This window comes from Vidua chalybeata, chromosome 3, assembly GCF_026979565.1.
Source record: "Vidua chalybeata isolate OUT-0048 chromosome 3, bVidCha1 merged haplotype, whole genome shotgun sequence".
In the NCBI taxonomy this organism is placed as follows: domain Eukaryota; kingdom Metazoa; phylum Chordata; class Aves; order Passeriformes; family Viduidae; genus Vidua; species Vidua chalybeata.
In genome coordinates, this window is record NC_071532.1 from 113,578,053 (window position 1) to 113,589,286 (window position 11,234).

The 11,234-nt window shown below is 66.4% G+C and overlaps 2 protein-coding genes across 5 annotated transcripts; one reads left to right on the top strand and one right to left on the bottom strand.

Moving 5' to 3' along the window:
- Nucleotides 1-92: 92 nt before the first annotated feature.
- ZNF513 (zinc finger protein 513) lies at nt 93-4,180 on the bottom strand. 4 transcript variants are annotated; one of them, XM_053939750.1, is made up of 3 exons: nt 3,934-4,171; nt 1,350-1,940; nt 93-1,217 (listed from the first exon to the last, which is right to left on the bottom strand). In XM_053939750.1, the coding sequence occupies exons 1-3, from the start codon at nt 4,142-4,144 to the stop codon at nt 466-468; spliced, it is 1,554 nt and encodes a 517-aa protein (XP_053795725.1). In that variant the 5' UTR covers nt 4,145-4,171; the 3' UTR covers nt 93-465. The 4 variants fall into 4 exon arrangements, with proteins under 4 accessions (XP_053795725.1, XP_053795724.1, XP_053795726.1 ...); XM_053939749.1 differs by having other exon boundaries at nt 1,350-1,943; XM_053939751.1 differs by having other exon boundaries at nt 94-1,217; nt 1,350-1,943; nt 4,105-4,180.
- Nucleotides 4,181-4,444: 264 nt separating this feature from the next.
- On the top strand, nt 4,445-10,158 carry LOC128786131 (E3 ubiquitin-protein ligase RNF19B-like). Its single transcript, XM_053939191.1, has 10 exons — nt 4,445-4,650; nt 4,913-5,148; nt 5,700-6,301; nt 6,716-6,897; nt 7,158-7,308; nt 7,667-7,829; nt 8,272-8,386; nt 8,493-8,627; nt 8,717-8,909; nt 9,043-10,158. The coding sequence occupies exons 3-10, from the start codon at nt 5,853-5,855 to the stop codon at nt 9,200-9,202; spliced, it is 1,548 nt and encodes a 515-aa protein (XP_053795166.1). The 5' UTR covers nt 4,445-4,650; nt 4,913-5,148; nt 5,700-5,852; the 3' UTR covers nt 9,203-10,158.
- Nucleotides 10,159-11,234: the final 1,076 nt, after the last annotated feature.

Here is an 11,234-nt window from a genome sequence, read left to right on the forward strand (position 1 = left end):
TTGGGGGGTGGCTGTTGTCCCTCCCCTCTCTGTGCCAGCCCTGTGCTGTCCTCCTCTGTAGCAGAACAAGGCCCCCAGCGTGAAGAGCAGATAACAAAACTGACTGTTTAATGCTTTTATACACAATATAAATTACACCGACCAGCACGGCAACAGCCATGGAACCAGTCCTGTTCCCCCCTCCCCCCTTTTCCCCAAGCCCCGGCAGAGGAAGGCTCCGGCAGGCAGAAACAGGCAGGTGGGGCGGCTGGGGACGTGGCGGTGCTGCCACACGGGCAGGGGTCAGAGCTGCCGGTCGTGACTTCACCCTGCCCAGGCAGGACGGGGCTGCTGGGGGCCCCAGTGTGCCTCTGGGCCTGCTGTAAGGCAGCCCGAAGCCCCCGTGGAGTTTCCCGCCTGTCCTCCCTCCCCCAGGGAGGGCAGGCACCGCGGCACCCCAGGCCCACTGCCGGGCTAAGTGCTGTCTCAGGGCAGGGCCGTGCCCACGGCTGGGGGGGCCAGGAGGGCTTTGGCATTGCGCGGGTTCACCCAGCTCTCGGCTGTGTGGCCGTGGATCTTCTGGTGGCGCTTGTAGTTGTCCCAGTGACCAGTGGTGTAGGAGCAGTCCCGGCACTGGAAGGGCTTCTCGCCCGTATGCCGCAGCATGTGCCGCTTCAGGTTCATGCTCTGGTTGCAACTGTAGCTGCAGAGGCTGCACTGGAAGGGCTTGTCGCCTGAGTGGATGCGCCCGTGACGCTTGAGGTTGGCCAGGTTGCCGCAGGCATAGTCGCAGAGCTGGCACTTGTAGGGCTTCTCGCCTGTGTGCACGCGCTGGTGCCGCTTCAGGTTGTCCAGGTGGGCGGAGGCGTAAGGGCAGAGCGGGCAGGCGAAGGGCTTCTCCCCGCTGTGCGTCTTCATGTGCCGCGCCAAGTGGTTGGGGTAGTGGGTGACGAAGGGGCAGAGGCTGCAGGCAAAGCCCTTGTCCCCAGTGCCCTTTCGGGGGCTGGCACCCGGCTCGGTGCCCAGCACCGCCAGGCTGCAGCGCCCGCACACCTGCTCGGCCAGGCCCTCGTCCTGTGCGAACCCGTCGTCCAGCACCAGCCCGCACATGCGGCACGTGAAGGGGAAGAGCAGCTCGGGCAGCGCAGCTGCCTCCTCGCCCCGCAGCCGTGCGCAGCCAGGCAGGAAGGGGCCGCTGCCGCTGCTCACGTGCAGGCTCAGCTCTGGCAGCAATGGCTCTGCAGAACAAAGAGACGGGGTTGTGAGCTGGGTGGCACAGCATCGGTGAGGACTGGCTCTATGACGACCCACAGTGCCCCGGTGAGCCTGGCAGTAGCTCTCCCCACATCCCCACACTCTCCCACCTTTACCTGGGTCCTTGTCCCGCCGGTGTGGCCCCTCACCCTCAGGCAGGCGGTGGCTGAGCATGTGCCGCTTCAGGTTGCGGCTCTGGTTGCAGCGGTAGTCGCAGGCAGCACACTGGAAGGGCTTGTCCTGGCTGTGGACCCGCTCGTGGCGTTTGAGGTTGCCCAGGCTGCTGCAGGCGAAGCTGCAGCACGTGCAGCGGTACGGCTTCTCCCCGGTGTGCGTGCGCAGGTGCCGGGTCAGGTTTACCAGCTGGGCAGAGGCGTAGGCACACTGCGGGCAGGCGAAAGGCTTCTCCCCATTGTGTGTCTTCATGTGGCGCTTGAGGTGGCTGGAGTAGTGGGAGGCGAAGGGGCAGAGCTGGCAGGAGTAGACGATGCGCTGGCTGCGGCCGCCCTCGGCGCCGGCGCACTGCAGGCAGCTCTGCCCCAGGCTGGCAGCCAGCTGCAGCCCGCACTGGCGGCAGGGCAGGGCGGCAGGGCCAGGCTCACCCCCCTCCTCGGGGTCACTCTCCACACTCAGCTGCTGGTAGCCAGAGGAGCAGTCGTCGTCGCTCAGGGCGTATGCTGGAATAGCGATCTTCCCCACCAGTGTGTCTGCTGAGAACACCGTGGGGATGGGGCGGTGTCAGCCTGGCTGGCCTGGGCACAGCCCTTCTGCCTACGCCCCAGTCCCACCCTGTGGCACCCGGCAGGCAGTGAGGAGCCCCACAGCCACGACCTGCCCCAACACCCTGCTGAGGGCTGTTCTGGGTGTCTCAGGAAACCCTGACGCTTCTGCATGGCTGGCCAAGACCCTGGCACCAGGAAGGGTGAGAGGATGGGTGGATCCATCACACACCGGCGCTGCTGGGCCTGGTGGGTAGAAGGTGGTGGGCACAGCCTGGCCCAGGCTGGAGCAAGGGGTGCCCCTAAAGCTGCTCTGTGCCCCTCTCACGGTGCCACTGCCCCAGCCCCGGGGTGGGCAGCTGGTCACACTCGCATGGCTGGCACCAGGGAGCTCCAACACCAGCCCCTTCTATCCTGCAGGAAACATTCCCCTGCCCCACGCAGTACCACTGTCTGGTGGCAGCAAGGAGAAGGCTGTGCCAGGCTCTCAAGTGGAACTTCTCAGCTGGGCAGAGATTCATCCTTCTGCAGCCCCTGTGCTCCACACGTGCCCCCAGGCTGTTGCTCGGGGCTGGAGGGACAGCTCACCACGACCAGCTGAGCCATGCCCTGCTGGCCCCGTTCTGTGCCTGACCTGCAACCCTGGGGCCTGTCAGACTCAGCAGCTGCCCACAATCCCGGGAACCACCCTGGACTGTCCCCTTGCTGCTGCCAGCCGGGCTGTGCCCAGCTCCCAGAGCCCCAGGCAGGTGCAGGGATGAGGCTGACCTATGCTGTGGGATGGGGGGGCCCTTCCAGCCTCCCAGCCCCTTCCACAAGCACTGCCAGAAACACAGACATGAGAAAAGGGCATCCTGCCAAGGCCTGGCTGTTATGGGGGAACTCTTGACCCTGCCTCAAGCCCTCTGCCAAGGGATCCCCTTTCTCCTCAGCTCAGCCCCAGCCACACCGAGGGACCCAGCTGTCCCCTCAGAGGGAACCCCCTGTCCCCTCAGCCCAGGAGTGCCACAGCATCCCCAGAGCACCGTCCCCCAAATGGCCGTGTCAGTGCCCACATGGGACAGCTTGTCTGTCCTGACTGGTTCAGGGGGCTGAGGTCCTAGTTCTGCTCCCGGGCTGCGGCGGAATGGGAGGACAGGTATTCCTGGTGGAATGTCCCCAAAACCCCTGTCAGGCTCCTAGGGCTACCAAGCAGCTGTTCAGGGCAGGGAAGCACAGCCCTCAGAGCAGCCCCATCTGCCTGGCAGCTGGGACTGAGCCTCGGTGCCAGAGCAGGAGTATGGCACAGCCGCTGAGCACATGGAGCAGGGCACAGCCCCCGGGGACAGCGAGGGGACAGGGACAGGGGCCAGACAGTCCGTGCCGTCATCTCTCGCCGTTCTGTTCCCGCGTTGCTCGGTGCCCGGGGCGGGAGCGGCTCCCGCCAGTGCCCGTGAGCAGCTCCGTGGAGCTGAGCAGCGCTCGCTGCCTCGGCCGGGGCTGCCCCAGGCTCGGGAGCACCGGCGGGACGGGCGGTGCCCATCGCACCGGGCCGGGGTCCGGGGCTGAGCGCGCTCCGTACAGCCCGCGGTGCCGAGGGGAGTGGTGGAACAGGACCCGGGGCCAGCCCCGGCTCCCGGGCGGGCAGCACAGCCGGGGCTGAGCGCCGCGGTGGCTCCGGAATGAGCCCGGCGGCGGCTGCGGGGCACGGCCCCAAACCTACCGCGGGGACACGTCGTGCCCGGGACCTTCGCGGGAAGGAGCACCCGGGGATCGGTGCCGGGGAGCAATGCCGGGCGGGCAGAACCCACCCGGGGGCCCCGTCGGGGGCCGGGCCTCCCCCGTGAGAGGAAGCTCGGCCGGAGCCCGCGCCGGGCGGGCCCGTGACAGGGCGGGCCCTGCCGGATGCGCCGAGCGCGGGGCCGGTACGGCCCGGCCGGGCCCCGTCGCCGCCGGCGGGGCTGCCGGAGAGGGGCGGCGTCCCCGCGGGGGCCGCACGCACCTGGCGGTCCCTTCTCGGAGGCCGGGCCACGGCCCAGCAGCAGGTCCCCGGGCAGCACCACCGCCGCTCTTGCCGTCTCCTCGGTGCCATCCTCGGCGTCCGCTGCAGCGCTCCGAGCACCGCGGGTGCCCGCCGGGCCGCCGCCGCCCCCCGGGCCCGCCGCGCACTCACCCTTCACCGGCTGCGGGTGGCTCTGCTTCCGCCGGGGCATCGTGGCGGGCCCCGGCGCCGGCCCGGCCCCGCCGCCCGCCCGCCCGCGGCCCGCCAGCCGCCCCCGCCAGCCCGGGGCGGCCGCCGCCGCCCCGCCTCGACCGGACACTTCCGCTTCCGCTTCCCCCGGGCGCGCGGGGGCTGTGCCGGAAGCGGCCGCGCGACCCGGAAGCGGAGCGGGCGCGTGCGCAGGGGCAGCGCTGCCTCCCGGCCCCGCCCGCCCCGGCGGCCGCGGCATGAGGGGAGCGGGCCCGGGCCCGGCGGGGCGTGGGGCCGGGCCGAGCCGGGTCACGGGAGAGGCGGGCAGGGCTCGGGGGCGCGGGCGGGTGGCGGGGCGGGGCGGCACAACGGCGGCTCCGCCCCTTCCGGCCGGCGGTGGCACCGGCGGGACCGGGGCCGCTGTCGGACGCTGACGGTCTCTGTGCCTCTTCAGGGACGTCTGCGGCTCCTCCCCCGGTGCCCTCCGGGTCAGGCCCCGCCGAGCGCCGGCGCGGACGGCAGACCCCGGTGAGTCCCTCGCCGGTGTCCCCGCGCGGTCGCACCGGGGACACCCAGGGCTTGGCGTCTCGCCCTCTGGGCCCGAGGGCCGCTGGCTGGCCGGTCACGCCGTGCTCTGGCCGATGCCGAAGGTGCTCGGCGCGGGGTGCAGCCCCGCGCCGTGCCCGCTCCCCACCCGCATCACTCGCTGCGCTCTCCCGGTGGCTCCGCTCCGCCCTGGCTGCCTGAGCCACGCTCGGCCTCTTCACGGATCGCTGCTGTCCCTTTGCAGGTCCCAGGGCGCTGGATGTGCCGGGCTGTGGCCGTCCGGGGGAGCCGTGGCCGTGCCGTGCTGCCAGCGATGATTCCCCGCTGACAGGTACAGCCCGGCCGTCTGCCGCTCTCCGGTCACCACGGAAATCCCGCCGCTGCCCGTTTGCCCCGAGCTCTGCAGCTGCCCTCTCCCTGGGAAGCGCCGTGTCCCCTGGGGGGATGTGGAGCCACCCAGGGCCTGGCCCAGCAGCGCAGGTATGCTCGGACTCCTCAGTCTCACCTGAGTGTCACTGGTTCTGGCCTCTTCTCGTGCCGGTGCTTCTGCCTCTGACACGGGAGGGCTCTGGAGGCTGTGGGGTGTGGCAGTGCTGCTGAGCTGGGGAGGGCAGGGGGCAGCTTTGGGGTGTGGAGAGGGAAGGACCACGGGGAGGGAATGTGGGGTGGCCATGGATTTGCGAACTCCATGCGAGGAAAATGGACAGATTTACCCCGCTGCAGGAATCACCCAGCTCCTGGTCGCTGAATGAACTGGGTCTTGGGTCCCTTGGCAAATGAACTCCAGTGAAAAGCACTTTAGCCATGTCTCGCCCTGGGAGGGTATCCCTGGGGAGGGGTGGGTGTGTGTCACGCTGCCCTGTGCCTGGGCTGGCTGTCGCGGTGTTGCCGCTGTGCTCCCCACGCTGGGACTTGGGAATTCTGTGGTCCTGGGCCTGTCATGCAGAGCTGAAGGAGGCAGGAGAGGGCAGGACAGCCTTGGGGCCTGTTGCCAGGGCACAGGCTGGCTCTCAGGGGCAGTTCCTCTGCAGGCTGAGCGGCGCTGACTGCAGCTGGGGATGGTTCCGCTGGTGCCTGTGCTGAGGCTCAGGTAGGAGCCGGGCCATGGGGGCTGCACCAGGACCAGCATCTCCCTGCTGCCCTCCGTAGCTCAACAGCAGCCCTGGCTACCTTGGCGGGCCACCATGGACCAGCCCACTCGTGTGCCTGGGCCCCGCCGGCTTCTGGGCTGCTTCAGGCGGAAGCCACAGGCCGTCGGTGGGGAGGCACCACCAGAACCGGAGCCAGAGGCAAAGGAGCCCGAGGAGACACGTGTGGTGCTGCCCCTGGGCGAGGGCCAGGCGCTGGAGGAGTGTCCCTTGTGCCTGCTGCCCCAGCCCCCCGAGGCCTTTCCCAGCCTGGCCTCCTGCTCGCACCGCTCGTGCCGGGCCTGCCTGCAGCAGTACCTGTGCCTGGCCGTCAGCGAGAGCCGCGTGCCCGTGCCCTGCCCGCACTGCCCCGCCGCGCTCCAGCCCTCCGACGTGCACCGGCTCCTCCCCGAGCCCGCCCTCCGCGACAAGTACGAGGAGTTCCTGCTGCGGCGGCTGCTGGCGGCTGATCCTGGCACCCGCTGGTGCCCTGCACCTGACTGCAGGTACCGCCGGCCCCAGCACAGACGGGAATGCGGGGGTGGGTGTGGGCCCCCGTCCCGCAGCAGCAGCCATGTGTGCCCGTGTCCTGTGAGCCCTTCCCAGGCTAGGTTCCTCAGCACTTTGTCCTGTCTTGGGCTGGGTGTGCCCAGGGAAGTGTCCAGTCCTGGCTGCAGAGCCTGCGCAGCTCTGTCTGCCCGGGCTGGTGTTCTTGGCTGTGCTAGATCCTCTGTGTGCCCTAGGGCTGTGGGTGCTGGACAGGGTGGGCTGGTGAGGGTGGATCCCAGCTCTCCTGAGCCGGGGCTGTGGCTCCAGCTCAGTGCGGGACCGGGACTGCCACGGCCTGGCCTGGCCTGGCCTGGCTGTGCGTGGAGGGGGCACCCTGCTGCAGCCCAGCTCCAGCTGCCTTCTCCCCACAGCTACGCTGTCTTTGCCCATGGCTGTGCCGAATGTCCTCGCCTCACCTGTGGGCGTGAGGGCTGTGGCACCGAGTTCTGCTACCACTGCCGGCAGCCCTGGCACCCTGACGGCCCCTGTGCTCCGACCCCCAGCCTGGCCACCCCCACAGCACAGCTGGCCCAGCCGGAGGAGTTGGCTCACGGTGAGGCCCTGGCCCAAGGTGGGAGCAGCAGTGCTGGGGTTTGGCGCAGTCCTGTGCCTCTGTGCCTCCTGCCTGTGGGGCTGCTGGAGCCAGGATCCAGAGTTCCCTCTGCTGCAGTCTCATAGCCCCTGTGCCAGTTGGGCCAGGGTGTATAGAGGGACCTCGGCTCCCCCCATGATACCTGTGGGATGGGAAGAGTCTGGGACAGGCTGGGATGGATGTTCTGTCCTGCTCCCCCATGCTGTTTTATCTCCCCCCAGCTGAGGCTGAGGACATCAAGGTCTGTCCTCGCTGCAGCGCCTTCATCATGAAGATCAACGATGGGAGCTGCAACCGCATGAACTGCACGGTCTGTGGCTGCCTCTTCTGTTGGCTCTGCCTGCAGGAGATCTCTGATGTGCACTTTCTGAGGTCAGTGCAGGGCCATAGGGCTTGGGGGCCCTGACAGGAGCTGGGGGGGTTTGTGGGACTGCACTGGGCTGAGGCTGGGGGCCCTGACAGGATGGGGAGCTGGGATGGGGGCATCCAGGCCCTGCCCCAGGTTCAGGGTTAGCCAGGGGGAGCAGGGTGGTCTGTGCTGCTGGGTCTGGCAGGGCTGGGGCTGGCTGCTGGCACCCCCTAGGAGGCAGCTGGAGCTCAGGGTTGGGGGAATCTGGCTGCCTGCTCTCTGGTGGGCTCATGGATGTCCCCTGACATGGGGCCAGGCTGTGCTGGTCTCTGCCTGCCACTTGCAGAGAAGCCTTGGCTCAGCCCCGCTCTGTCCCCACAGCCCCTCTGGCTGCACCTTCTGGGGGAAGAGGCCGTGGTCACGGACCCGGAGGATCCTGTGGCAGCTGGGCATGGTGCTGGGAGCGCCCATGGTCATCTCCCTTGCTGCGGGTGTTGCTGTCCCTGTCATTACCATTGGGATCCCCATCTACATGGGTAGGAAGGTACTGGCAGGTGGTCCTGGAGTCCCTGTGGTCCTGCTGAGCCTGGTAGCCCATGGCTCTTAGCCTGGACAGACCTGCAGTGCTCCCTGCTGCCCACAGCACATCTCTGTGCCACCCCTGACTACCTTCAGCACGTCCCTGTGCCAGCCCACAGTCCTGCCTTGCCAGAACCTTCTGCTGCCCCCAGCAGCCCCTGCCAGTGCGGGTGTGCTCAGCCTGGGGAGTGGGGTCAGGGTGGGCGAAGGGAGGAAGGGTTCTCGGGGGGCTTTCCAGGAGCACCTGTGCTGTGGTGGCAGTGCTGTTGTGGCTGCCTGTCCCTGAGGAGAGGGAGGGGTGTCTGGGTGGCTGTGGATGGAGCTCTGCCAGGCTGGGAAGAGGCTGAGTCCCTGGGGCTGTGCCGAGGTCTTTGTAGAGTCCTTCACCTTTCTGTCTTGTCCTCGAGGTGCTGGGCCAGAGCCGGCGAAGCAGCCTCTCCGGGTGCCAGCAGTGCCTCTCTGTCACCAGCAGCGTCCTCCTCTCTCTCTTTGTGTCCCCCATCATAACAGCTCTCACTGTGGGTGAGTGCCGAGGGCACTGCCCACGTTGGGGGTGGGACTGTGGCTGATGTCTGGGACCAGAGGCAGCGGGGCTGGGTCTTGGCAGTGACCGCTTGTCCGCCCACAGGCGTCGGCGTGCCCCTGGTGCTCACCTACGTGTACGGGACCGTGGTGCTGTCGCTGTGCCGGAGCCGCTGGGGCTGCAGGGGCGGCCGCACGCCCGGGGACCTCGGCGTGGTGGAGCTGGACAACCTGGCCAAGTGTGGGTCCCACACAGCTGCAGGCCTGGCCTGTGCCCTCCCTGCTCCAGCAAGGGGCAGTCCGTGGGAACGGCGTGCTCTCTCTCCCCAGTGAACGAGCTGTGGTCAGTGCTGCCCAGCCCCAGACCAGGTGAGGATGGAGCTCCAGACCCTGCTGCCTCCCTCCCCAGCAGCAGCCGCAGTACACGCCCGGGACCAGTGTGGCCAGAACGGGACAACCAGTCAGCCAGCACAGTGGCCCTTGCGGGGAGCATGCTGAGTGAGGGCCAGGACACCTCTGACAGGTAGGCAGGTGCCAAGGGGGCTTGGGGAGTGGCACATCCCTTCCAAACAGCGTCCCCTGCTCCTGCTGTGCTGGGCAGGGAGGGGCGATGCTCCCCTTTGGGCTGCTGCCCTCAGGCCAGTGTCTGTCTGCAGGGAAGGTGTTACCATCGAGGTGGAGGTGTCCGTGGAAGCGGTGCCACGTTCTGCCCGGCAGCAGAGCCTCAGCAGTGCCCTGTCTGGGCAGAGCCTCTCTGGGGACTCCCTGGGAGCCACCAGTGACAGGGGCAGCTCCGTGGGCGTCCCTGTGGAGTGATGGGGGCCTGAGGGGGAGAGTCATGATTCACACACAGGCCCTATGCCCTCCCGTGTCAGAGCCAGTCCCCCTCTGCCAGCACACCCAGTCCTGGGAGCTGGGTCCTGGTGGGTGCAACTGCCCCCAGCACTGCTGCACCCTGCACTAGCCCTGTCGGCCCCTTTCCCAGAGGCACCACTAGGAAATAAAGCTGCTTACCGAGGGTCCCTCTGTCTCCTGTGGCAAAACTCCCCTGAGAGCACAGCCCCCTGGCAGCCCAGTGGCGTGCATGACAGGCATCACATCTGCACCTGTGTGAGGAAGAGGCCACCCAGGCCATGCAGGGGTTATCCTGGCCTCTCCCTGCCTGTACCAGCTGATCTGCCCTGAGAGCAGGCTGCAGGGTTAGGGGAGGGCAGCAGCCCCCGAGCTCCCGTCTCTGGTGCTGGTCCCCACATGGATCCATCCTGCAGCAAGGCCAGTGTGGAGGGCCCACCATGGGCTGTAGGTGGGGACTTATTGCCAGATGGATTACATAGTCTCAGGCACTGGGATCCTTGCCACTCTGACTCCACTGCAGCATCCTGGGGAAAAAAAAGCTGCTCCTGAATGTTTTGCTGCTCAGAGTTGGGTAGTCACAGAATGAGTAAAGGATTTGGGTTGGAAAGGAACTTAAAGCTCATTGCTCTCCCTGGCCATGGGCAGGGACATCTTCCACTATCCCAGGTTGTTCCAGGCTTCATCCAGCCTGGCCTTGAACACTTCCAGGGATGAGGCAGCCACAGCTTCCCTGGGCAACCTGGGCCAGGGCTTCACTAGGGAAGGATTTCTTCCTAATAATCCATCTAAACCTGCCCTCTGGCAGTGGGAAACCATTTCTCCTTGTCCTAAAGTATTAGTTATTTCTGCAGTACCTGAGAGCCTGAGCTGAGGCAGCTTTGCTTGGTGACATTAAAACCAGTTTGTCTCAATTGCCACATGCTGTCATCTCATTCCTGCTGCCAGGCATCCATCTCCAGAGGGTTTGGTTTTAGACTTTGTTCCTAGTCGTTAAGGTTTGTGATGCAGTCTCCAGTCTCTGTGGAGTCCCCAAAATTACTCTGATTCATGGTGACCTCACATCAGTAACCTGTAGACCATTTTCTGTGTGCTCTGTTGATGTTTTATCATGTTGATTTTTACTCAAAATGCTCTGTGGTGAGTCCTGTGCCACAGCAAAGGCCCTCAGAGCTGCAGGTGTTTGCCTTGCTGCAGCTGCTCAGGGAACAGATGCAGGGGTGCTGTGGCTTCCTGGCAGGTTCAGTGCTGGCAGCTCACCAGGAACAGGAGCACAGGATCCTGTGGGTTGTGCAAGGAGGTGCCCTGGTCACCTCCAGTGATGGCTCTGGCCTGGCTGTCACAGGGGCCCCAGGATGCTCAGACGGGGTGCCTGAGGTTCAGAGGGAGCCCCCGGCAGCAATGGGGTCTGCTGCCCACAGAGCTTCTGGCTCCCTGGAATGCTGGGGCAGATGGGACAGCTCCAGGCTGTGGGGGAAGCAGGGACTGGGGGAAAGAACAAGTGTGGGAAATGGACATAAAAGGGGTCAGATGTGTGTGAAAAGAAATAAGGGATCCCACAGAGTGCTCTTTCTGCCACACAGGGAGAGCTCACCTGTATAGCCCACACCCTTCCATCCGTGTTTTATAGCCCATGGGCTTCGCTCCTGCTGGAGCAGCCACAGGTACTGACAGCCCTTGTCTGAGCTGTGCATCAGGGAGGAGCTGCCTCTTGACACACCTTGACAGAAGGTGCAGCTCTATGGGTGCTATGGGCAGGTGAACTCAGGGGCATGCCTGGTAACCATCTCCCTCAAGGAGACACAGACCTTCTCCAGAGGCTCATGTCTACTCTGTGTGAGACACCTCAGAAGAGCCATCCTGGGGAAACTCAAAAGCCATAGGCCAAAACCCTGCAGTGATCCAAGACCACAGGGCCAAATGTTCTCCTCCCCACCCCACCCCACCTTCCTCACCTCCCCCTCCAGGAAAGAACCAAGGACCAAGACCACACCTG

Coding starts and splice junctions, on each gene's coding strand:
- LOC128786131 (XM_053939191.1), top strand. CDS start 5,853: ATGGACCAGCCCACTCGTGTGCCTGGGCCCCGCCGGCTTCTGGGCTGC. Junction 7,830..8,271: donor CCATCTACATGGGTAGGAAG/GTACTGGCAGGT, acceptor CTTGTCCTCGAG/GTGCTGGGCCAGAGCCGGCG. Junction 8,387..8,492: donor CATAACAGCTCTCACTGTGG/GTGAGTGCCGAG, acceptor GTCCGCCCACAG/GCGTCGGCGTGCCCCTGGTG.
- ZNF513 (XM_053939749.1), bottom strand. CDS start 4,144: ATGCCCCGGCGGAAGCAGAGCCACCCGCAGCCGGTGAAGGGTGAGTGC. Junction 1,944..3,933: donor CTCCGAGAAGGGACCGCCAG/GTGCGTGCGGCC, acceptor CGGTGTTCTCAG/CAGACACACTGGTGGGGAAG. Junction 1,218..1,349: donor CCGGCGGGACAAGGACCCAG/GTAAAGGTGGGA, acceptor TTTGTTCTGCAG/AGCCATTGCTGCCAGAGCTG.